Source organism: Saccopteryx bilineata, chromosome 6, assembly GCF_036850765.1.
Source record: "Saccopteryx bilineata isolate mSacBil1 chromosome 6, mSacBil1_pri_phased_curated, whole genome shotgun sequence".
Classification (NCBI taxonomy): domain Eukaryota; kingdom Metazoa; phylum Chordata; class Mammalia; order Chiroptera; family Emballonuridae; genus Saccopteryx; species Saccopteryx bilineata.
This window is the reverse complement of record NC_089495.1, coordinates 205,221,706-205,247,636: the sequence shown is the minus strand read 5'-3', so window position 1 is coordinate 205,247,636 and position 25,931 is coordinate 205,221,706. Positions and strand designations below refer to the sequence as shown.

The 25,931-nt window shown below is 52.3% G+C and overlaps 1 protein-coding gene across 4 annotated transcripts; it reads left to right on the top strand.

The window, feature by feature from the left end:
• The first annotated feature begins 5,538 nt into the window (after window positions 1-5,538).
• On the top strand, window positions 5,539-25,891 carry COX4I2 (cytochrome c oxidase subunit 4I2). Of its 4 annotated transcripts, none has more exons than XM_066237043.1 (5): window positions 5,539-5,634; window positions 7,070-7,151; window positions 8,567-8,731; window positions 9,575-9,706; window positions 25,701-25,891. In XM_066237043.1, exons 2-5 carry the CDS (start codon window positions 7,070-7,072, stop codon window positions 25,859-25,861), a joined length of 540 nt encoding a protein of 179 aa, XP_066093140.1. In that variant the 5' UTR covers window positions 5,539-5,634; the 3' UTR covers window positions 25,862-25,891. The 4 variants fall into 4 exon arrangements, with proteins under 4 accessions (XP_066093140.1, XP_066093141.1, XP_066093139.1 ...); XM_066237044.1 differs by lacking the exon at window positions 5,539-5,634 and adding an exon at window positions 5,679-5,817; XM_066237042.1 differs by lacking the exon at window positions 5,539-5,634 and adding an exon at window positions 5,878-6,017.
• Window positions 25,892-25,931: the final 40 nt, after the last annotated feature.

Here is a 25,931-nt window from a genome sequence, read left to right as displayed (position 1 = left end):
TCTTTCCGGGAAAGGGAAGGGAAGGGAAGAGAGGAAACCAGAAAGCTTGGAGGTGCGCTGGGGGTGGGAGCGCTCTTATCTTCCCAGGACCGCCCTGCCCGAAGCTTCCTGCCCCAGCTCTTGCAAAATCTTTTTTTCAGTGCTGCTTGCAAGGGGGGCACCCAGGGCGGATACAGGGTTGCATCAGGGCCTACTGCAAGGGGGTGAGAGGGAGAGTGGTAGCCGGGGCCAAGAGGGTGCACGGGATGGCAAATTTGGGTTCTAGGCCCTGTGTCACTTCTGATTAGTCACTTGCTGCAGGACCCTGGCCCTCAGCATTCTCAGATTTAAAATGGCTGTTACACTGACTGTTTTTAGGTTGCAGTGACATTCTGATGTCACCCACTCCTCAAGCCTTAGGCCAGGCCATTTTCATGTGTACCTGGAAAACTGTAACCAGCCCCAACTGTTTTACTCAAAAACTAGTTATCAAGTTTTCTCGATGTGTTAGGGACTGACAAGGCTGCAAGAGCTATTGATTTAGATTAAAATCTTGGCCTCCTGGAACTTACATGGTAGCAGAAGTCAGTGAATAAATATGTATATATAAACGATCAGAAACAGATTGATCCTGAAATTACTGAAGCCTTAAACTTCAAGTCCTATCATCTGGGAAGAGCCCGAACAATGTGTTTACGGTCTTTTGGTGTGTTCATCTAAAATCTGCAAAATGTTATAAAGTAAAAATAAATAAATAAATAAAATCTGCAAAATGCTATCCCTAGATTGCAAAAATCTAGGCTCCAAATACCTCGATTCTTCACTTTATACACAGAGGGAGCGCAGCAGGACCTACGCTTGAAGGCGAAGCTGCAAGAGGCGCAGCAGAGTCACGTCTACGGCTGCTGTTCTTTCCTCCGCTGAAAATCCCGATCTTTGAGCAACAGGGAGAGCTGGGTGAATCAGTGCGTTGCTGAGCTCACTAGCGCAGCAAGAAACGTGGGCGCAATGCCCGCTTTCGCCTTTCTCCGTCCAGTGCGTCCCCTTCTGGGAAGAGCAGGAAGTGCGCTGGCGCAGGCGAGAAATGAGGCCTGTTCCTGAGGGCGGCAAAAGCTGGTGCCTTGGCGGCCTCTAGCGGAATATTTGGGAACTTCATCCAGAGCTACAAGCGTGCTGGACTGTCTTGTACGGGAATGGGTGGGTACGTGTACACAGCAGGCGACGAATTCGAATCTCCACCCTCAGCTTTACCTTGACCAGGGCCTTGGCTACTCTTTCCCCTACTCTGTCACTCTCCTCCTTCTACCTTGTGGTGTGACAGCTCCCTCCGAGAATTCATTCCCTACCCACAAAAGGAGGAGACCTTGGGCAAACCGTTGAGTATTTCTTTCAACTTGTGAAATGTGTTATATATACCAAAGTGTAGACATTATTAATGCATAGTTTAAAGGTAATAATAAAATGAACATTTAATTACCAGCCACCTGGCTTAAGGAATAGAATATTAGTTCTTTTGAAACCCCTGAACCTCTCTGGATGGCATTGTATGACGTCCCCCACTATTCAACTTTCTGTCAATAACTTGTTCTTTTATTTTTTTTTCCTGGGTATGTATCAATATGCATCGTTTAGTACATTATTGCTTACTTTTATCTGGTTTTACCTTTTACATAAATACAATCCTAGTCTGTGCCATTTTCTGTCCTCCAAGCCTGCGCTGCCGCCTGGGCACCCTGCCTGTCATCCAGCTAACTTCAGGGCTCCGGAGTCACAGTGCAGCCCACCAAATTCGAGCGTCAGCCTGAATTCCTGCTTGTGAGCCGGATAGGCCACCTGTTAGATTCTGACCACGCCTTCTCTGTTCACAGGCCCCGCCCTCCTCTCAGCTGGTCCCACCCCTTTAGAGCCTTCTTTCCCTATTTCACCCTGGCCCCGCCTTTACACTGCAGTCTCCGCCCCAAGGGTAGGCCTCGCCTACTCCTACCTTTCCCCGCCCCTCTATCCCAGGTTGACAACCCTCCACCTCTGACCCCGCCCCCTGCACTTATTGGTCCCGCTCCTCCAGTACAGACCTCCCCAAATTCAACCTGCTCCCGGGGCTCCAGAGAGGCTGGAAGCAAGGTCCACGACGCCTTTGCCCATCATCTCTTCCTACTTCCGCCTTCAGGTCCAGCATGATGTCTAGGTCTTTCTTTTTTTTTTTTTTTTTTTTTTTTGTTGTTGCATTTTTCTGAAGCTGGAAACAGGGAGAGACAATCAGACAGACTCCCGCATGCGCCCGACCGGGATCCACCCGGCACGCCCACCATGGGGCGACGCTCTGCCCACCAGGGGGCGATGCTCTGCCCATCCTGGGCATCGCCATGTTGCGACCAGAGCCACTCTAGCGCCTGAGGCAGAGGCCACAGAGCCATCCCCAGCGCCCGGGCCATCTTTGCTCCAATGGAGCCTTGGCTGCAGGAGGGGAAGAGAGAGACAGAGAGGAAGGCGCGGCGGAGGGGTGGAGAAGCAAATGGGCGCTTCTCCTGTGTGCCCTGGCCGGGAATCGAACCCGGGTCCTCCGCACGCTAGGCCGACGCTCTACCGCTGAGCCAACTGACCAGGGCTAGGTCTTTCTTACTCAGTATCCTCTCTGGGCTGCGGGGCCTGAGGTAGTCCTGCGTGAAGCACGAGTGGGGTTTGGGGGAGTGGGACAGGCAGGATGCTGGGGCCCTGACTGAGATCTTTATGTCTGGGCAGAATCTCGGGGGCTCCCTGGCTCTCATCAAGTGACAGCTGGAGGGTCGCAGCGGCAAGTCCTGCAGGAAAGGGACAGATTTCCTCTTTCCTCCTGCCTCTGTCTTTTCCTCCGTGTCAGCCTGCATTCACATTCATGGCGGCCTGAGCCATAGGGGTGAGTGGCCTGTATGTAATGCCCCATCCAAGCCCCTTTCCCTCCTATGCCCACCAACGTTCCCGGGAAAGGCTTTCTTATTTCTGGCCCCAGAACCCCTGAGACACGGGCCTTATGGGACAGTCTGACTATCCCAAGTTCAGGACCTCCAGTCGCTGCTCCACATTACTTTCCCCCCAGCCCACCCTCAGGCGATTTTTCTGCTCTATATCATCAACCTTGAGCCACCAGGGCCTGCCTCCACCCATCCACTCAGCCCTGGGGGCCAGCTTCTCGGACAGATGTTCCTTATCACAGCATCATCCGACATCTGCAGCCTAGAGGGCTTGGAGTTCCCACAGAGGTGGGGGTGGGAGAGGGCAGGCGTAACAGACGGTTTCCATCCTTAAATGCCTTCCCTTGGGAGGCCCTCTGAGGGATGGGGAAACTGAGGCCCATAAGCGGCACTATTGGGCCACCAGCTCAGCAGCACTAGAAACTATACATCAGTCACTCGCTCCGTGCAGCCAGCACCTGCCTGCTCTTTGAAAACTCTGACAGGCTTAAGGCATGCTCTTCCCAGTTTGCCTGAAGGAGGGTCTTCCCTTGTCCCCTGATAAGCATCCCTGAGGTAAGGTGGTCGGTCCTCTTGGGGGGTCTCTCAGATCTGGACTTCTCTTAGGCATGCAGAAGGGGGAGGAGTAGCTCCCAGGAGGGACCTTCACTAGTCCTGGAGCTCGGGGCCTTTTGGAGATTCAGGGTACTCCCACACTGCCTTCTCGTGACTTTTGTCTCTGTGGCTGCTTAAGTCCAGAATGGAAGAGGCATCCGGCCTGCCCACTCTAGGGTTCTTCTATTACCTTCCCCCGAGTGCCTGCTCTTCCAGGCTCATCTGCCCTCTGGGGACTAAGCCCCTACCTCAGACCCTGGCTGGAGTGGGTCTCTATGGCCTCACTGGTCTATAGGAACCTGGATGCCTGGGTGGGTGCTGTGTACACTTCATGGACCCAGAGCTGGGAGACCTAGAAATCTCTGGCCCCAGCTCACAGCAGCAACTCACAGCTTTCCACCATCATATCAGCTTTCCAACTCATATCAGTCCACCATCAGGATTCTAACCAGCCCAGGCTGCTTTTATTAAACTCACACTCCATTCCATTCAACTAAATCACTCATCTACTTACATGTGGTGACCTTCCTTTTTTTTTTTTTTTTTTTTGTATTTTTTGTATTTTTCTGAAGCTGGAAATGGAGAGAGACAGTCAGACAGACTCCCGCATGCGCCCGACCGGGATCTACCCGGCAAGCCCACCAGGGGGCGATGCTCTGCCCCTCCGGGGCGTCGCTCTGCCGAGACCAGAGCCACTCTAGCGCCTGGGACAGAGGCCAAGGAGCCATCCCCAGCGCCCGGGCCATCTTTGCTCCAATGGAGCCTTGTCTGCGGGAGGGGAAGAGAGAGACAGAGAGGAAGGAGGGGGGGTGGAGAAGCAAATGGGCGCTTCTCCTGTGTGCCCTGGCCGGGAATTGAATCCGGGTCCCCCGCACGCCAGGCCGACGCTCTACCGCTGAGCCAACCGGCCAGGGCCGACCTTCCTTTTCTTAAGAAGTTTTTTATTTATTGATTTTAACAAGAGAACACACGCGTGTGCACATGCATGCGCATGCACATCAATCTGTTCCTGCATGTGCCCTGACTGGAGATTGAACTGGTCACTTCTGTGCCTCCAGAAGAGGCTCTAACCAACCGAGCAATAACTGGCCAGGGCATTGGCCTTTCTTCTTTAAAATAAAACCTAAGAGCCCTGGATGGGTAGCTCAGTTGGTTAGAGCATCATCCAGAAGCACAGAAGTTGCCGGTTCGATCCCTGGTCAGGGCACATACAGGAGCAGATTGATGTTCCTGTCTCTCTCTCTCTTTCTCTCCCTCTCTTGCTAAAATCAACAAATAAAAATTACAAGTAAATAAATAAATAAAATAAAAGCCAAGCTTCACACCATGTCCTATGAGGCTTTGCCACCCTAGCTCTCCCCTTTGCCTCTTTCATGCTGGCAAAGACTGCTTTTCTTTGTCTTTTGAATGCACCTGTGTTTTTCTGCCCCTGTACCTTTGCACAAGCTTTTTTTCTTTGCTTGGAACTGGATCATAAGCCCTGTAAGAGCAGAAATTGTGTTTGGTTTTGTTTGGCTCTATATTTTAACTTGTTATACCTTAGATCAGGCGTCCCTAAACTACGGGCTGCGGGCTGTATGCAGCCCCCTGAGGCCATTTATCCGGCCCCCGCCGCACTTCCTGAAGGGGCACCTCTTTCATTGGTGGTCAGTGAGAGGAGCACTGTATATGGTGGCCCTCCAACGGTCTGAGGGACAGTGAACTGGCCCCGTGTAAAAAGTTTGGGGACCCCTGCCATAGATCCTCAATAAATGCCGGCTGTGACAAGTCTTGATAAATAATTCTTGAATAAAAGTGCTTGATGCTTCTCTATCGACTTTATAACAGCCATGTGAGGTAGGAACTATAAAATCCTTTTTATAGAACACTAAATCCTTTTTTATAGAAAAGAAAACAAATTCAGAGAGTTCGGTCCATTTAAGGCCACACAGCTATGATGTGAACCCCAGAGGGAGGCTTTCTTCGCCTCTCTCTCATTGGGTGTGGGGCCGTGGGCGTGAGGTAGCTTCCAGATTCTAGATGCTTGTGGGCTTCCTGGAGCTGGAGGCATGGGTCTGGGTGGAAAAACTGGTGCTAGACTAGGGTCTGCAAAGGCCCGAAGAGAGCATTCCAGGTGGGAGGGGCAGCAGTGAGTCGAGGTGTGGAGGGGTGAAGGTCCAGTTCCTGGAACCACCCAACCGGACGCTGGGCCAGCCAGGACGCAGTCAGCTGGGGGTCTCCAGAGGCAGGGCCCCCGTGGGTGGGGAGCCACTGTGCGGCCTCTGTCTCCAGGCTGTGGCTCGGAGCCCTCAGGGAGGTGAGCGGGGCGCTCCCACGCCCCTCTAGGGCAGGACGTTCCCATGTTCCCATGTTCCCACGCAGGGGCGGCCTGGGGAAGGCTGAGGGCGGGCTCGGGGGCGGGGTACCAGAGCTCGGTCCCTCTGCAGCCCATTCTCGCTTGGTGGCTGGCTCACTCAGCCGCCCTGGGTCTGGCTCTGCCTGCAGCAGAGCTTCAAGGTAAGTGGTTGGGAGAGCCCCCCGCTTCCCCAGCTCAAGCCGGGAGAGTGGGGAATGTGGGGGGGGGGGCTAGGACTCTAGCCCGCTGTGGCCCTTGTCCTGGAGGAGGGGAGGGGGCTTCCGGCAGCTCAGAGTAGAGGACTCCTTGGGAATTACCCCCCTGGAATGGGGCATCATCTCTTTTCACAAGTGCAGGTGACCCCTTCTCTCTCCCCATATGTGGGTGTCTCCCACCCACTCGGCGCCGATGGGGAGCCCTTCCTTCCCAGATGTGGGGGCCACCTTCCACTTACCACACTGGCACACCCTTTCTCAATTACTGGGGGGGGGCCCTCCCCAGATGCGGGGGCCGCTTTCTCTTTCCAGAAGTGGGATACCTCTTCACTCTCCAGATGTGTGTGCTCCTCTTCCTCCCTCTGACCCCGTTAGGTCCTTGTCCTCATCTAAAGACCCTCTGTACCCCATGGGATGTCAGTCCCCGCGACTCCCCACCCCGCCAGGCCTTGGGCTCATCCTGCCCCCTCCCCCACTAGATCCAGCAGAGCAGGCTCTCCGTGCACGTAGGCAGCCAATTAAGGGGGGAGGAGGGGGCAGACCGCCTGGCAGAGGCCGTGGCAGATGGCCCCGGAGGAAAGGGGGAGTCCCTGGGCCCTGCCTCCTTCCACCTGGACTCCCACCCCATTTCCTCTGCAGTGGGGGGTGGGGGACAAACAAGCCAGGCGGGTTCCCAACCTGGTCAGGCGGATGGAGCTGGGACAGGAAGCAGGACCCAGCCCCCCAGCCCCAAACTTTTCAGACCTCCGCTTAAGAATTAAGTCTCCTGCTGCGGCTCAGATGGTGGATGGAGGTCCCAGGAGGGAGCTCCAAATGTCTAGAACCCCCACCTACCCCCAAAGGGATATCGGACAAAATTAGAAGGGTCAGGGGCCTGAGGGTGACCGTGAAATCCTAGAAACCCTCCCCCCACACCTGTGACAGTGGTTTTTCTGTCTGGGCCCTAAGGGGTAAGGGCAGAGGGCAATGTGGGGGCTCATTCACATACACCCCCCTAGATGTTCTTCAGAGCCGCCTGGAGTCTGGTGCTGAGGAGGCGAAGACTTGGAATGAGAGGGATACACAGTCCGGGAGACACGGGTAAGTCCTGGCCGGACACCCTCCTCCCTCCCCTGACGCCATGACAGGCGGCAGTCCTGTCTGCAGGCTGGCTGCCCCGTGTCCCATGCTGTCCCTGGGCGCGTCCCAAAGCCATTTCTGACAATCCCACCCCGGGGTCCCAGAAATGGAGCTCGTGGGGCAGGCAGACAACAGCCCCTTGCATTCCAAGCTTCCCCAGGGCCTGACCCTTAAACTTGAGGCCCCTGAGGCCTTTGGGTCCTGGGGTGGAGGTGCTGACCGAACCTGGAACCTTCTTTCCAGACCCTGGCATCGGGGCTAGTCAGAAGAAAGAGTCCTAAAGCAGGGCAGACTTCAGCCAGATAGCAGAAGGGCATTTCCGATCGATTTCTTTAATGTCTTTATAAATCAAGAACATTTTTGGAGCCCTTATTCTGTGCGGCAAGCTGTGATAATCATGTTCGACAGAGGCACGTGTTCAGACTTCACAACCACGTGCGGTGGAGGCTGCGCTCTTATCTCCGTTTCTCAGATGAACCAACTGTGTGGCCCAGAGCCCTACCTAGTCAACGAGCCGGGACTCCGTTCCCAAGGAGTCCAACGCTACCCTGGCAAGATGGCACCAGTGCCACCCTCTTGGGTATCTCTGGGGACGATAAACAGAAGCTTTGTTGAGACTCTCCTGGTGCCCAGCCTTTTTTTTTTCTGGACACGTGCACGGAGCCCTTGAGGGGGCTCAGCCATCAGGGGGAGTGTGCAGGAGGGGAAGCCAGCGGTACAGGAACTCTCCGGTTATCAGTTGAACTTCCTGTGTACCCGCCTGCCTGCCCGCCCACCCGTACACCCGTACACTGTAGCGGGGGGGGGGGGGGGGGGGGGGGTGGTGCTGGCTGAAGCCCGGGTAAGGAGGAGCTGAGTTTCAAACCCGGCTGACTTCAAAGCCGTGACCTTGATCCCTCATTAAAGGCGTCCGGATATTGGGTGACAGTTTGCAGAGCCCCTTGAACGTCTGTCTGTCGGTTCTAGGGGCTCTAGGGTTCAGCTCACTGGGCCTTTGCCCACCCACCATCTCTGCCTGGTATGCCCTCTACCTCTGGGTCTTCCCAGAGAATGCAGGATTTGAAGACTAGGGGGCGGGGTGGGGCTGAGTTGCAGCCCTGGCCCTGGTCCTTCCGGGTTTGTGAATTTCAGCCGCTCACCCGTGGCTCGTGGCTCGTGGCTCGGTTTCTTCATCTGTGAAATGGAGAGAGCCGCAACACCTGGCTCCAAGTGATGCGGAGGGGAGAGAGTCAACTCACCCGAAAGCCTTCCTTAGTTAGCATGGCCCCTAGCACACAGGAAGCGCTCGATAAATGCAGCTCTCTCTATTACTGTTATGGTTACTGCTGGGATGTCCCAGGGGCAGCTGGGACTGAGCTCCTCCCCTGTGCCCGCAGCCCACAGCCAGGGGAAGATGACCCCCTACACCGGTTACCATGCCCAGCGCTCCTACCCCATGCCAGATGAACCCTTCTGCACAGAGCTCAACGCCGAGCAGCGGGCCCTGAAGGAGAAGGAGAAGGGCAGCTGGGCCCAGCTGAGCCATGCCGAGAAGGTGGCCTGTAGGTCTCCAAGTGGGCCCGGGACTGGGGCTGGGACTGGCTGTGGACAGTGGGCAGGGAGCCGCTTTGCAAAGAAGGGCCCATCAGGGAGCAGTGGGCACGGAAAGCCCCCACCAAAAACAGCCCAGAAACACCCAGACACCTGCGTACACACCCCACAGGGGCGGGGGAGGCTCACTCATTTGTCCACTCTTTTATTCACTCAACTATTTGTGTACGGCCTGATGTTAAGCGATGCTGGGGACACAGGAGTCAATCACCCAGATGGTTCCTGCCCACCAGGGTGCTCCCAGCCTGGGGCGGGGGGGGGGTACTGACACAATCCAGACAACTAGACAGCTGTATACAGGATGTGCGGCTAGGGTGAGGTGTGTACAAGTATCTGTGTGAGGAACCGAAGGGGAGAGAGGAGGATTCCGGGAGGGCGATGCAGAGGAAGGCACATCCAGCTGAATGGGGACAGGAGGGTGCCACGTGACTAGGTAGTGAGAACAGCATGGGGAAGGCCATGGGAGCAGGAGCGTTCTGGCATCACTGAGTGGTGTGAGGGGACCGAGCAGAGAGGGGCAGGAGAGGTGGGCAGGGGAAGCAGGACCCTGACTCTGGGAAGCAGGGGGATGAGTGACCCGAAGTTCTACCCACCAGAAGTGCCCTAGGCTGACTGGCCGTGCTTTGCACACAGTAGGTGCTCGATAAGAATTTGCAGAATGGACAGCATCTGCCACAGGCCGGGGGGGGGGGGCGGGTGCTGACCATCCCTGAGACCAAGAGTTGACCTGGGGTCCTTGGAATGGCGGCACCTGAGGCCCCTGCTCCCTTCCCCACGCCCTTACCTGCATCCAGTGTACCGCCTCCAGTTCAATGAGACCTTTGCGGAGATGAACCGTCGCTCCAACGAGTGGAAGACAGTGATGGGCGGGGTCTTCTTCTTCTGTGGATTTACAGCTCTGCTGATTTGGTGGCAGCGGGTCTATGGTGAGTGGCAGTATCTCGCCTGGCTGCAGCCCTCGGCAATGCCCTTATGAGGCAGCTGTGCTGGCTGGCACTCATCTTGAAGAGTTTTGCAAAGCGGTGTAGGGTGAAGGGCAGAGCACAGCTGCCTCTCTGGCCCTCAGTTTCCCCATCTGTAAAATGGGAATCATGGCGCTCACATCTCAGGGCTCTTGTGAGGTTTTCATGAGAAAGAGCTATAGGCCAGTGCCCGGCAAGTCATTACGAATGATGTTGTGTACTACAGGATGTGTGGCTAGGGTGTTTTCGAGGGCCTGTGAGGACCCAAAGGGGAGAGAGAAGGAATCCGGGAGGGCCACCCAGAGGAAGGCACATTGCAGCTGGCTGTGATTAAGCATGAATTTTTCACTACATTGTTTCTGCTGCTATAACAAAGAGTCCCCCGCCAACAAGTGCTTAAACAAGATAGAGGTGTTCTTCTCTCACCAAGAAAGGACTAGGGAGAGAACGGGGACTCCACAATGTCAGGCTTATTCTTTTTTAAAATTTATTTTTATTTTTTGTATTTTCTGAAGTTGGAAATGGGGAGGCAGTCAGACAGACTCCCGCATGCGCCCAACCGGGATCCACCCGGCATGCCCACCAGGGGGCGATGCTCTGCCCATCTGGAGCTTCGCTCTGTTGCAACCAGAGCCATTCTAGCACCTGAGGCAGAGGCCACAGAGCCATCCTCAGTGCCCGGGCCATCTTTGCTCCAATGGAGCCTTGGCTGCTGGAGGGGAAGAGAGAGACAGAGAGGAAGGAGAGGGGGAGGGGTGGGGAAGCAGATGGGCGCTTCTCCTGTGTGCCCTGGCCGGGAATCGAACCCAGGACTCCTGCACGCCAGGCCGACGCTCCACCACTGAGCCAACAGGCTAGGGCCTTTTTTTTTCTTTTTAAATATTTTGCTTTTATTATTGTTCTTTAAAAAACATTTTAATCGCCTGACCAGGCGGTGGCACAGTGGATAGAGCGTCGGACTGGGATGCAGAGGACCCAGGTTCGAGACCCCGAGGTCGCCAGCTTGAGCACGGGCTCATCTGGTTTGAGCAAAAAGCTCACCAGCTTGGAACCAAGGTCGCTGGCTCCAGCAAGGGGTTACTCGGTCTGCTGAAGGCCCGCGGTCAAGGCACGTATGAGAGAGCAATCAATGAACAACTAAGGTGTTGCAATGAGCAATGAAAAACTAATGATTGATGGTTCTTCTCATCTCTCTCCGTTCCTGTCTGTCTGTCCCTGTCTCTGACTTTCTCTCTGTCTCTGTAAACAAACAAACAAAACATTTTAATCAAATCACATTTCTTAGAAAAAATTCATTCAGCATTCTAATGAATTGTTTTTTACAAGCAACTCTCAAAGAAAATGGAATATATAGGAGATTTTCTTACTGACTCACTAATGCCTTGAGATGTAGTGTTCTAATTCTCGAAATTTTTGCTCTCTTTTCTTCTGTCTTGTTGCTCTGCCATTTCTAATGTGCAGCTTCCTTCTTGACATACAAGACAGCTGCTCCGGCTCTGACTACCGGCTCAGTCTACATTCCAGCAAAGAGAAGAAGGGAGCCTGACCAGGCGGTGGTGCAGTGGATAGAGCATTGGACTGGGATGTGGAGGACCCAGGTTCAAGACGCCCGAGGTTGCCAGCTTGAGCGCAGGCTCATCTGGTTTGAGCAAGGCTCACCAGCTTGAGCCCAAGGTCGCTGGCTTGAGCAAGGGGTCACTCAGTCTGCTGTAGCCCCCTTCCCCCCGTCAAGGCACATATGAAAAATCAATCAATGAACAACTAAGGAGCCACAACGAAGAACTGATGTTTCTCATCTCTCTCCCTTCCTGTCTGTCTGTCCGTCCCTCTCTCTGACTCTGTCTCTGCCACCAAAAAAAGAAAAAAGAGGGGAAGAGAGGACACACTCTTGTTGCATGCACTCCTTCTGCTCACATGCTATTGGCTAGAAGTGATCATGTGACCTGGGAAATGGAGTCTTTCGCTGGGCTGTCACATCCCAGCTGACCCATTTATTACTATAGGAGGGTGATTCTTTTTTTTTTTTTTTTTTTTTTTCTAAAGCTGGAAACAGGGAGAGATAGTCAGACAGACTCCCCGCATGCGCCCGACCGGGATCCACCTGGCACGCCCATCAGGGGGCGACGCTCTACCGTGACCAGAGCCACTCTAGCGCCTGGGGCAGAGGCCAAGGAGCCATCCCCAGCGCCCGGGCCATCTTTGCTCCAATGGAGCCTTGGCTGCGGGAGGGGAAGAGAGAGAGAGAGGAAGGAGGGGGGGTGGAGAAGCAAATGAGCGCTTCTCCTATGTGCCCTGGCCGGGAATCGAACTCAGGTCCCCTACCACTGAGCCAACCGGCCAGAGCCAGGAGGGTGATTCTTAAAGTGTAGTTCCTGGACCAGTAGTTCATTTGGGAACTTGTTAGAAATGCAAATTCTCAGCCCAATTCTGGATCTCTTGCCTTGTCTCCTCAAACGTGAAGGCACCTAAAATGCCCCATGAGTGCTTCAGCTTTTAGGTTAAGTAATATCCTGCTCAGATTTTTTAAATGAACACCCCTATCCTACCTCTTAATCCCAAAGCCTTACAGGGAGTAAAATAAACTATCTCATCCTGGAAGCCTCCCAATAAGTGGGAGCAAACTCAGTAATTATAATTATAGTAGCTAACGTGTATTAGGGGCTTAATATCTGTCCCACATTGTGCAATTTTTTTTTTTTCTTTTACAGAGGTAGAGATAGACAGGGACAGACAGGAACGGAGAGAGATGAGAAGTATCAATCATTAGTTTCTCGCGCCTTGCGACTTCTTAGTTGTTCATTGATTGCTTTCTCATATGTGCCTTGACCATGGGCCTTCAGCAGACCGAGTAACCCCTTGCTCGAGCCCAGCGACCTTGGGTCCAAGCCGGTGAGCTTTTTGCTCAAAGCTGATGAGCCCGCGCTCAAGCTGGCGACCTTGGGGTCTCGAACCTGGATCCTTCCGCACCCCAGTCCGACGCTCTATCTACTGCGTCACCGCCTGGTCAGGCGCAAATTGTTTATAAATATTAATTCACTTAATTCCCACAGCCTTAGTGGAGAGGACCTGGTTTTGACAGATAAGGAAACAGGCTCAGAAAGATAAAGAGACTTTGTCTGTTCAAGGTCACACATCAAGGGAGTGGTAGATCTGAGATTTTTTTTTTTTTAAGTGAAAAGAGGGGAGATAGTGAGATAGGATGTGCCCTGACCGGATCCACCCAGCAACCCCTGTCTGGGGCTGATGATCAAATCAATTGAGCTATTTTTAGTGCTTGAGGCTAATGTGCTCAGACCAACCAAGCTATCCTCAGTGTCCGGGGTCAATGCTTGAACCAAGTGAGCCACTGGCTGTGGGAAGAGAAGAGAGAGAAGGGGAGAGGGAAGGAAAGAGAAGCAAATGGTTAGTTCTCTTGTGTGCCCTGACTGGAAATCGAACCGTGGACATCCATAAACCAGGCCCACACTCTACCACTGAGCCAACCAGCCAGGGGTGAATCTGGGATTTGGATCAGACAGACTTCAAACCAGTGCTCCTCTTACCATTGGGCCACCCACACAGTAGGTGAGGAAACTGAGGCTCAGAAGGGGAAACACCTTGGCCCAGTTCCCACAATGCATCTGAGGTAGCATTGGGATCAAAACACAGAAATTAGTGGAGTGAAACCTTAGGGAGTCTGGTGGGAGAACAGACGGGCTGGAGGGAGATCCTCCGTGCAGGGGACCCCAACCCTGTCGCTGGGGACCTGGGCTCCGTGGGGGGGGAGCAGGCCCTGTCCCTACCCCCTGACTTCCGGCAGTGTTCCCTGAGAAGCCCGTCACGCTGACGGACGAGTGGAAGGCCAAGCAGCTCCAGCGCATCCTGGACATGAAGGGCAACCCTGTGCAAGGCCTGGCCTCCCGGTGGGACTACGAAAAGAAGGAATGGAAGAAGTGACATTGCATCCCACATCCCGGGCTGTTCCCCCAGCTGTTCCACCCTCGCCCAGAGTCCATGGAGCATCCTACTCCTCTCCTTCACCCCAATAAAGCTGGCCTGTTCCCTTCTGCCTTCAATCTCCACGTCGGTCTTTACCTGCCATAAAGCCTACAGCATACCCCAAATTAGGCAGTATAGTAGGTGAGGGGCAAGAACAAGCCTCTTTACAGCTAGTCCAGGAGGGCTTCCTGGAGGAGTAGGGCCAGGGCTGAGCCTCAAAGGATAGGTGATATTAGGAAAGGCAGGAAGGAGAAGGGAAAGCATACCAGGTGGAGGAAATGGCCTGAGCAAAGGCAGGACGCCACAGATTTGGTGGCTTAAACAACAGAAATGTGTTTTCTCACAATTCTGGAGGTTCGAAGTCCAAGATCAGGTGTAGGCAAGGTTGGTTTCTTCTGATACCTCTCTCCTTGGCTTGCTGCTCATACGGTCTTCTGTGTTCCTATCCCTGGTCTCACTCTGTGTCCTGACTCCTCTTCTAATCAAGACACTGGTCAGACTGGGTTAGGACCTTCCTTAATGGCCTCATTTTTAACTTCATCACCTCTTTAAAGACCCTATCGTCAACTACTGTCACACTCAGAGGGATTAAGGATTAGGACTTTAAGCCTGACCTGTGGTGGTGCAGTGGATCAAGCATCGACCTGGAATGCTGAGGTCACTGGTTCAAAACCTGGGCTTGCCCGGTCAGGGCACATGTGGGAGTTGATGCTTCCTGCTCCTCCCCCCTTCTTCCTCTCTCTCTCTCAGATCTCCTCTAAAATGAATAAATAAAAATAATTTAAAATTTCTTAAAGGATTAGGACTTGAACATATGAGTTTGCAGGGGACACATTTAAGCCCATAACAGTTGGGTTGAGGATTATTCTAAGTGTCTCTTTCTTCTGGGACCAGCAGAAATCTTGGACATATTCTTGTCATGGTAGAAGTCTGCTGGCGAAGACACATTCTGCTGGCCAAGACAAGTGCCATGGTGCTCCGGCGACTCTGGGTAGATACCACCCTAAAACTTAGAGGCATAAAACAACCGTTGTATCATACCTGCCACTTCTGTGGGTCAGGAATTCAGGCAGGGCATGGTGAGAACTGCTTGCTTCCGCTCTATAATGTCTGGGGCCTCAGCTGGAAGCAGAGGCTGTGGCCACAATCTTCTGTAGGTGTTCTCATTCACACTTCTGGTGACCGATGCTGGCTGTCAGCTGAGGCCTCATTTGGAGCTGTCAACCAGAACACTTCAGGGGGTCTCTGGGCGGGCCAAGTTGGGTTTCGTCAAAGCATGGTAGGTTGGTTCCAAGCGAGCAAAAGAGAAGTGGATGACATTTTTTTTTAGATTTTATTTATTCATTTTATTTATTATTTTATTTATTTATTAATTTTAGAGAAGAGAGAGAAGGGGGGAGGAGCAGGAAGCATCAACTCCCACATGTGCCTTGACCAGGTAAGCCCAGGGCTTCAAACCAGCGACCTCAGCATTCCAGGTTGACACTTTATTTACTGCATCACCACAGGTCAGGCAGACTATTTATTCATTTTAGAGAGGAGAGAGAGAGAGAGAGAAGGGAACAGGAAGCATCAATTCTCGTATGTGCCTTGACCGGGCAAGCCCAGGGTTTTGAACCAGCGACCTCAGCGTTCCAGGTCAACGCTTTATCCACTGCACCACCACAGGTCAGGCCAGAAGTGTATGGTGTTTTTATGATCTGACCTCAGAGGACACATGGTGCCACTTCTGCTCAACTCTGTTGGTCAAGGCACTCACAAAGGTCCTCCCAGGTGCAAGAGGGCGAGGAGAGAGACCTCCCTGCTCGATGGGAAAACATCAGGGTCACAACATAAGATGCGAGATGCTTATGAGACAGGAAGTACTGCGGTCATCTTTGAAAAATACGGGTTGCCACCCACAGTCCAGCGCAAGGTGGACGGGCAAATTAATGTCCTCCAGCCAAGTGCATGTGGAAAGCGTGGGGAAGGAAGGCAGAGTTGTAAGGAAAGAATACAACTTACCATACAGGTGTACAAATAACCAACAAGCCTGACCTGTGGTGGCGCAGTGGATAAAGCATTGACCCGGAACGCTGAAACCGCCGGTTCAAATCCCTGAGCTTGCCTGGTCCAGGCACATACAAGAAGCAACGACTGTGAGTTGATGCTTCCCGTTCCTCCCCACCTTTCTCTCTCTCTCTCTCTCTCTTCTCTCTAAAATCAATAAATAATATCTTTTTTTTTTTTTTTTTTTTTTTTTTTTTACATTTTTCTGAAGCTGGAAACAGGGAGAGACAGTCAGACAGACTCCTGCATGCGCCCGACCGGGATCCACCCGGCACGCCCACCAGGGGCGACGCTCTGCCCACCAGGGGGCGATGCTCTGCCCATCCTGGGCGTCGCCATGTTGCGACCAGAGCCACTCTAGCGCCTGAGGCAGAGGCCACAGAGCCATCCCCAGCGCCCGGGCCATCTTTGCTCCAATGGAGCCTTGGCTGCGGGAGGGGAAGAGAGAGACAGAGAGGAAAGCGCGGCGGAGGGGTGGAGAAGCAAATGGGCGCTTCTCCTGTGTGCCCTGGCCGGGAATCGAACCCGGGTCCTCCGCACGCTAGGCCGACGCTCTACCGCTGAGCCAACCGGCCAGGGCCATTATCTTTTTTTTTAAAAAAAAGAAAGAACCAACACAAAACTGAGGTAACAGAAGTGAAAACTGACCCTGTTATGTTAGAAATGGATTGAAATTCAAACAGCAGCCCTGGCCGGTTGGCTCAGTGGTAGAGCATTGGCCTGGCGTGCAGGAATCCCGGGTTCGATTCCCAGCCAGGGCACACAGGAGAAGCGCCCATCTGCTTCTCCACCCCTCCCCCTCTCCTTCCTCTCTGTCTCTCTCTTCCCCTCCCGCAGCCAAGGCTCCATTGGAGCAAAGTTGGCCTGGGCGCTGAGGATGGCTCCGTGGCCTCTGCCTCAGGCACTAGAATGGCTCTGGTTGCAACAGAGCGATGCCCCAGATGGGCAGAGCATCGCCCCCTGGTGGGCGTGCCGGGTGGATCCCGGTCGGGCGCATGCGGGAGTCTGTCTGACTGCCTCCCCGTTTCCAGCTTCAGAAAAATACAAAACACAAAACAAAACAAAAAAGAAATTCAAACAGCATAAAAATGTGACGTTTAGATAATCAAATCTGACCTGGAAAAAACCCGGACCAATTGGAGATAAGGAACAGAGCAGACAACGCACAATCAATGGCAGGAAACGGGTGAAATCAGATGTGGGCTAAAAATGACCGAGAAAAGAATGGCATCCTCCTAGTGCCACTTACTCCACGAAACCATGCGGTGTCCTTTGAATTTTATTTTAGAACTCCTGTTTGGTTTATATATACTGTTTAATTGTTTGTCCCTTTGACTAGCTTTTGGGCTGGTTGCTGTCCCTATAACATTACATGTACATAACTTATCACGGTCTACCAGTGTCATCAGCTTCCTACTTTGAGTGAAGTGTAGAAACCTTCCTTTAGGTCCCTTACCCACTTTTGTGTTGCCAGGCGGGGGTGGCATGCCACGCTCCCAGCGCAGTCTCTGTAGACACTGTGGGGTCCGGGGGCAGCGGGAGAGGGCTCATTCATGGCCAGCAGAGAGAACAGTATCCCACAACACCCCACGTGCTGGGGGTGTTAGGTACCCTGACTCATGAAGGAGGAAGTCTAGGCTCCTTGCTTGGCCTTTGCTTTTCAAGGGCATTTGGCTGAAGTAGAGCTGTTACTGTCTAAAAACTTTCTGTCTTGCTAGGTTGTTCCTTTCCTAACCCTTTGCCTAGAGAAAGCGGGCTTTTGTTGGGGTTGTTTTTGCTTTTCTGTGTTCGTTGGCTTTTTTTGGGGGGGGGGCGGGGGAGACGTAGCCAGCTCTAATTTCTTCGGCTCCAAGTCTGGGATCTCGGAGGCAGAACGCAAACCTGGGGAACTCAGCACCACGTCATTCCTCGGGTCCCGAGGTCCCCCGCTGGTCGGCCCTCTCTCTACCTTTTACACTTTTTTTTGGGGGGGGGGGACAGAGACAGAGTCAGAGGAACAGATAGGGACAGACAGACAGAAAGGGAGAGAGATGAGAGAGATGAGAAGTATCAATTTGTTGCAGCACCTTAGTTTCTCAGTGTTTGCTTTCTCATATGTGCCTTGACGAGGGGGCTACCACAGACCGGGTGACCCCTTGCTCGAGCCAGTGACCTTGGGCTTCAAGCTGGTGAGCTTTGCTCAAACCAGATCAGCCTGTGCTTAAGCTGGCGACCTCGGGGTCTCAAACCCGGGTCCTTCGCATCCCAGTCTAATGCTCTATCCACTGCGCCACCGCCTGATCAGGCCGGAATTATTTTTAATGCTTGTTTTAGGTATAATGCCCTGGGATTTTAGTTTGACGTAGCGGGTGAAATAGGGAAAATTCCATCTGCTCCACATTTCTGAAAGTGAAATTACAGAAGTGGGGTTATTTGTTCTGGGGTTTCCCCCAGTCCGCGTTTTACAGATTGCTTTGTCACGTGTTATTTATCGTGTCCCTCTGTCCAGGGTGGTTAGATTTAGAGGCTTTGGGCAGAGTCAGAGTCAATTTTTCGGCATGAATATTTCATGGGTGTGCTGTGTTCTCTGGCTGGGAGCCACACGCGGCCTCACTGTCACTGTGTGCCGTCTGCAGCCTTCTGCTGGTCACTGTAGATTCATTAACTGCTCAGGGGTACAGATGGCTTTCAAATTATTAAAAGATGCCAACCTCAATTAGAGTTTTTTTGTTTTTTGGGTGTTTTTTTTTTGTATTTTTCTGAAGCTAGAAACGGGGAGAGACAGTCAGACAGACTCCCGCATGCGCCCAACCGGGATCCACCCGGCACGCCCACCAGGGGGCTACGCTCTGCCCACCAGGGGGCGATGCTCTGCCCCTCCCGGGCATCACTCTGTTGCGACCAGAGCCACTCTAGCGCCTGGGGCAGAGGCCAACGAGCCATCCCCAGCGCCCAGGCCATCTTTGCTCCAATGGAGCCTCGGCTGCGGGAGGGGAAGAGAGAGACAGAGAGGAAGGAGAGGGGGAGGGGTGGAGAAGCAGATGGGCGCTTCTCCTGTGTGCTCTGGCCGGGAATCGAACCCGGGACCTCTGCATGCCAGGCCGACGCTCCACCACTGAGCCAACTGGCCAGGGCCCTCAATTAGAGTTTTCAACATGAATTTTTTTTTTTTTGACAGAGAGTCAGAGAGAAGGATAGATAGGGACAGACAGACAGGAACAGGGAGAGATGAGAAGCATCAACTCTTTGTTGTGACACTTTAGTTGTTCATTGATTGTTTTCTCATATGTGACTTGACCGTGGGGCTACAGCAGACCAGGTAACCCCTTGCTCAAGCCAGTGACCTTGGTTGGGTCCAAGCTGGTGAGCCTTGCTCACACCAGATGAGCCTGCGCTCAAGCTGGCGACCTTGGGGCTTCGAACCTGGGTCTTCTGCATCCCAGTCCAATGCTCTATCCACTGCACCACCACCTGGTCAGGCTGAACATGAAATTTAAAGTATGGGATACTATTATTTTTTTTCACCAGTCAGACTGATAAAGATCAGAGTGTGTTAACATGGGTGTGGACCGGGTATGGGAGACGGGCAGCTTTCCAGGACACCTGCTGTGGCTCTGGCCATCAGAACGACAAGTGCACCCTATTCCCTTAGGCCCCCAAATTCCACTTCTGTGACTATTCTGTGGGTTCACACCCATGTGTGCGCAATGAGGGACACATGAGGTTGTTTTCTGCGGTATTGTTTGGGTTAGCAAAAGCAGACACCTATCACATTTTCCTTCCCCAAAGCAGCCTCCCGGCCGGTGTGCTACAAAGTTCCACAAGTTGTGGCCAATGTGCTCCGGCCACGTGCCCCAAGCCCACCTTCAGAGGTCACACGCAGCTTTGGCAGACAGGCCTCGTTGGGGGGGAGGGCAGGGGAGGGACAGGCATCTGCGTCTCTTTGGTCACAGGTTTACGCTTGGCCCCAGCAAGCACAGGGTCTGGATAGGTAATGTCAAATGCCGAGGAGAAAGAAGCTAGGAGCAGCCCGCAGCCAGTGCGGGGTGGGATTTGGTGAGTAAGTACCTTGTGTTCTTGCCCGGAGGATGTTCCACAGGTCTTTCAAAGACTCTCCTGGGAAGGGGCCCCATGACCTGCAGTGGCAATGTACTTGTCATCGAACACTGCACTGGCTTACTGACCTTCCCGGCCGCACTGTCCCCACCGTCCTGCAACCACGACTTAAACGCCTTCCACCTGCATCCTGATCTTAGGCTCTGCTTCTGGGGGATGTGCATTCTGAGGTTAGAGTGTGGGACTGCCAGAGCCCTGATAGTGAGGGGTGGGGGTGGGGGAAGGGGAGGCAGAGGGGGAGGGGTCTGACAGCACAGCCTGATAAAATTTATATAGCAATTACGGTGCCAGATACCATTCTCAAGGAGTTTTATAAGCATAGCATCTGCATTAAATCTGAATAACCCCTCCATAGGCAGGTGTAATTGTCACCCTCATTCCACAGGGAAGCAACTCAGGCACAGAGAGGCTGAGCCATTTGTCTAAGTCTAAGGGCACCCAGCTAGCTGCCCCCGGCCGGCAGTCTAACTGCAGCCTCGCTCCTAACCACTAGGCTAGCCTGTCTCTCCGCTGTCCCAGGGTGAGCTGAGCACCACCGAGGTTGGGTTCTTCCCTCCTGAACAACACAGTGTAGTTGTCAACCGTGGAGCCCTCGGCCACCCCATCCGGCCACCCCATCCGTCCGGGAAGGCCACACACCCTCCGCCAAGCCCGTGGGGCCCCTGAGGGGTTTGTTCTCCAGGTGCCTAGGGCACTTAGCCCGCAGCACAAGTGAGACCCATGTGCCTGGCAGGGGTGGCCAACCAGAGACAGTGGGATGTTCCACCACACAAATGCTTTGCAAATAAGGGCCTGGCTATGTTGCACGTTTATGGTTATTATTATTTTTACAACGCAATAGGACAGTGCACAGTGTTCCTCAAGGTCACTACACTATGTTTATATTCTTTATTTTATTTTATATATAAATATTTTAAAGACTTTATTTATTAATTTTAGAGAGGAGAGAAGGAGGAGAGAGAGAGAGAGAGAGAGAGTGAGAGAGGAAGGGAGGAGCAGGAAGCATCAACTCCCATATGTGCCTTGACCAGGTAATCCCAGGGTTTTGAACCGGCGACCTCAGCATTCCAGGTCGACGCTTAAATCCACTACGCCACCACAGGTCAGGCTGTTTATATTCTTTTAAATTTTATTTTCAGAAGACATGTTTAAAATGTTTATGTTCATTTGCTTAGTACCTTAGTGTCTTAATAATAACTGCCCCCAATTATTTTAAGATTGAAGTATTAGGGAAGGGAGTAGGGAGGGGAGTAAAAAGGGACAAATATATGATGACAGAAAATTATCTGACTTGGGGTGATGAGCACGCAACACAATCAACAGTTCAAATGCTATAGGGATGTTCACCTGAAACCTATGTACTGTTATTGATCAATGTCAACCAATTAAATTTAATTTCCAAATTAAAATAAAAGGATTGATGTATTAAAATTTTGTAGTGCTTGGCCCTGGCCGGTTGGCTCAGCGGTGGAGCGTCGGCCTGGCGTGCAGGGGACCCGGGTTCGATTCCCGGCCAGGGCACATAGGAGAGGAACCCATTTGCTTCTCCACCCCCTCCCTCCTTCCTCTCTGTCTCTCTCTTCCCCTCCCGCAGCCGAGGCTCCATTGGAGCAAGGATGGCCCGGGCGCTGGGGATGGCTCCTTGGCCTCTGCCCCAGGCGCTGGAGTGGCTCTGGTCGCGGCAGAGCGATGCCCCAGAGGGGCAGAGCATCGCCCCCTGGTGGGCAGAGCATTGCCCCTGGTGGGCGTGCCAGGTGGATCCCGGTCGGGCGCATGCGGGAGTCTGTCTGACTGTCTCTCCCCGTTTCCAGCTTCAGAAAAATACAAAAAAAATAATAATAATTTTGTAGTGCTTGACCAGGTGGTGGTGCATTGGATAGAGCATCAGACTGGGACACGGAGGACCCAGGTTTGAAACCCCAAGGTCGCCAGCTTGAGCATGGGTTCATCTGGTTTGGGCAAAGCTCACCAGCCTGAGACCAAGGTTGCTGGCTTGAGCAAGGGGTCACTCGTACTGCTGTAGCCCCCCCCACCCGTCAAGGCACATATGAGAAAGCAATCAATGAACAACTAAGGTGCCGTAAGAAAGAATTGATGCTTCTCATCTCTCTCCCTTCCTGTCTGTCTGTCCCTATTTGTTCCTCTCTGTCTGTCACACACACAAAAAATACAAAACACAAAAAAACAAAAAAACTTTGTAGTAAGATCATTTAAATTTTATAAGAATTCACAACTCTTTATCATAGATTTATTCAAGCTACTTATTCATGTGTGAACCTACTGAAAGAATTCTAACATTAGTGCATAGATATTTATTTTATTATTTATTTGTGTGTGTGTGCGTGTGTGTGACAGAGACAGAGAGAAGCACAGACAGGGACAGACAGGCAGGAAGGGAGAGATATGAGAAGCATCAATTCTTCATTGCGGCACCTTAGTTGTTCATTGACTGCTTTCTCATATGTGCCTTGACCAGGGTGCTACAGCAGACCAAGTGGCCCCTTGCTCAAGCCAGCAACCTTGGGCTCAAGGCAGCGACCCCGCACTCAAGCTGGTGAGCCCGCGCTCAAGCCAGCAACCTCGGGGTCTTGATCCTGGGTTCTCTGCATCCCAGTGCAATGCTCTATCCACTGCGCCACCGCCTGGTCAGGCAGTGCCTGGATATTTATTAAAGGTCAACAATGATATAAATTTATAGAGATCATATGAGATCATTTCTATTTTTTATATATTAAGGAAAAGTTCTTGCCATGCCTAAGTAGCTCAGTTCAGTTGGTTAGCGCATTGTCCCAATATGCCAAGGTTATGGGCTCCATCCCTCATCAGGGCACATATAAAAATCAACCAATGACGTCAAGAATAAGTGGAACAACAAATCAATGTCTCTCTCACTTTCTCTAAAAGCAATAAATAAAAATTTAAAAAAGAAAAAGTTCTTGTTATATTTGCCTCATGACAAAGACTGTGATGATGGAGAGAGAAAAATGGAGAGCTGAACATTATGTACTGAATTTGATCATGAATATAAGTTGCTGATTTTTCTGCAGGACTTGTTAATTTAAAACTTTGCACAAGTAATGCACACAATCATTATTTTAAACTTGTATAGAATGCAGAAGAGTATAAAGAAGTCCAAGTTAACTTTCAACCCTTGGCTTGCTAAAAATTAAAAAAAAATTTTATAGTGATATATTTTAAGATTTTTAAATTTATTTATTGATTTTAGAGAGAGAGAGAGAGAGAAAGGTGTGGGGGGAGCAGCAAATATTCACTCATTGCTTCTTGTATGCGCTTTGACCAGGCAAGCCCAGGGTTTTGAACTTGTGACCTCAGCATTCCAAGTCAATGCTTTATCCACTGTGCCACCACCGGGCAGGCAAGACCAGCTTTCTTAGAAATAAAATGTAAAATGTATTCGGATGTATTAAAGTTAATACATCACATCTTCTCTCTGAAATATGTTATTTTTAAAAAATGTATTGTTTTTTATTTCTCTCAGAAAACATAAAAATGGCATGAATTTTTCCTCAGGACCTACAGCGTCTGAAACCCCTCCCAGCTTCCCTTCTCCAATATCTTGTGCGTGTGACAGGGCACGTTTTAGATTGGAAGTCAATGAGATGTCTCGTTAAAATTTTTGGAAAATACTACACAGCTAGAAAAAAAATAATGAAGTTGCCCTGAGTTAACTGTTGCAGCTGCATGATGAGTCTGTAGGCATTAACATACCCGTGGAAACTTCTGGAATATTCATTCTTTAGGGGTAAAAAGCAAGGCACAGTGTGTCTGTTACCATTTGAGTATAAAAAAAAGAGAGAGAGAAGCAAACTATACTGATATCTATGCATTTGCCTGTATGTAAGAAGACGTTTCTGAAAGGATATCGAGAATCTGGGGAGGGTACTGGAGTGGCCAGGGGTACCCAAGAGCTGGGAATGGAGACGTCAATAAGGTGAGCAGAAAGGACACAGGGAAGAAAGCTGGACAGGGGGGAAGCTAAGGTGAGGAGCCTGCAGAAAGGGCAGCACGGGGTGGGCGTGGCTTTCAGGTAGCATTCTCCGGCCACCAGGGGGCAGTGCAGTCCGCTCATGGAAGCGGGTGCGGCGGAGCGCTGGAGGCGGGTCCCGCCTTCAGGCCCGCCTCCCGCCCAGCTGTAGCGCCTGGCCCTGGAAGCCTTGCACGCTGTCCCAGAGCTCTCCCGGATCTCCCGTCGCAGCCACGTGGAATTTCGCCCTTGCTCCTTCCTCCTGGGAAGTACACCTATTGGTGGGGTCATCACTGCAGCTCCTCCTCCCCCCAACAGCCAGCCCTCCCCCAAGCTCTGTTGGGTTATCTCCCTCAATCCCATCGCGTGATATGAGTACTGTCCTCATACCCATTTCACAGAGTGGGAGTTGGGGCATTAGGGGTTGGCACTTTGCTCAAAGGCCAGGAGTGGTGACCCAGGATACCCACCTGGTCTTTCCATTCTCAGAACCGGAACGTTAACCAAACCACGTCTTCTTTCCCATTTTGCTCCTCCTCCAGAACCTCCTTTGAACGGAAGCCAGGGGCATTTCGGGGTGCTCAGGGTGGCATATCCTTCCCTACAACCTTCCTCGGCTCTCGCTGTCCTTGGGATCAGGTTCGGTCCCCTCTCCCCACCCCTCTGGCATCATCTTGACCCGGGGGCCCCCCTCAACTCCAGACACACCAACTTTCCTTCAGCCCGAAGAAAACTGCAATCTGTGCACTTCATCAGGACCCCTTTCCTTGCTTCCCCCCTTCTTTCAGTTAACTCAAGTCCATTCTTCAGGCTTGGGCTCTGAGGTCACTGGGGAGCCTGCCTGATTCCCAGATATACTCGGGTTCCATATCACATGCTGTTTAAACACTCATTATGAACCTCTTGGGTGATACTGGCCTCAGCGTGCTTCATTTTTGTAACTGTAATGGCACCAGTTTCAAAAACTTGAATCACCCTCGATTCTTCTCACTCTAGAGCTCACGACTCCATCAGCTCATCTGGTGAGATCTGCCTTTAAAATTCTCTCAGGTCATTCCCGGCCAGGGCACATAGGAGAAGCGCCCATTTGCTTCTCCACCCCCTCCTCCTTCCTCTCTGTCTCTCTCTTCCCCTCTCGCAGCCAAGGCTCCATTGGAGCAAAGATGGCCCGGGCACTGGGGATGGCTCCTTGGCCTCTGCCCCAGGCGCTAGAGTGGCTCTGGTCGCGGCAGAGCGACGCCCCGGAGGGGCAGAGCATCGCCCCTGGTGGGCGTGCTGGGTGGATCACGGTCGGGAGCATGCAGGAGTCTGTCTGTCTCTCCCCGTTTCCAGCTTCAGAAAAATACAAAAAAAAAAAAAATTATCTCAGGTCAGATTGCTTATCTCCTCCTCCACGAGGTCCTTCAGGTCTTGTCACGAGGTCATCCTGTTCCCACTTTTTTTTTTGTATTTCTCTGAAGTTAGAAGCAGGGAGGCAGCCAGACTCCCGCATGTACCCAACCAGGATCCACCCAGCATGCTCAGATGGGTGATGCTCTGCCCATCTGAAGCATTGTTCTGTTGCAGCCGGAGCCATTCTAGCACCTGAGGCAGAGGTCATGGAGCCATCCTCAGTGCCCGGGGCCAACTTTGCTCCAGAGGAGCCTTGGCTGCAGGAGGGGAAGACAGAGGTAGCAAGGAAGGAGAGAGGGAAGAGTGGAGACATAGATGGGTGCTTCTCCTGTGTGCTCTGGCCGGGAATCAAACCTGGGACATCCACATGCCAGGGTTAAGCTCTTTCTACCACTGAGCAAACCGGCCAGGGCTGAAAAAGCTGTTTATATCTGTCCATCTGGCTGTCTCCCTCACTAGAATGGAGGCTCCATAAAGGCAAGGACTTCACTGACTACAGAATCCCATGTCGCTTGGCCTGTGGTGGTGCAGTGGATAGAATGTTGACCTGCAACGCTGAGGTGGATGGTCCGAAATCCTGGGCTTGCCTGGTCAAGGTACATGCAGGAAGCAACCAATGAACTAAAGGGAAGCAGCTATGAGCTGATACTTCTCCCCCCCTCTGCCCCCCTTCTGTAAAATAAATAAAAT

Coding starts and splice junctions, on each gene's coding strand:
- COX4I2 (XM_066237043.1), top strand. CDS start 7,070: ATGTTCTTCAGAGCCGCCTGGAGTCTGGTGCTGAGGAGGCGAAGACTT. Junction 8,732..9,574: donor CCATGCCGAGAAGGTGGCCT/GTAGGTCTCCAA, acceptor ACCTGCATCCAG/TGTACCGCCTCCAGTTCAAT. Junction 9,707..25,700: donor TTGGTGGCAGCGGGTCTATG/GTGAGTGGCAGT, acceptor CTCCCTCACTAG/AATGGAGGCTCCATAAAGGC.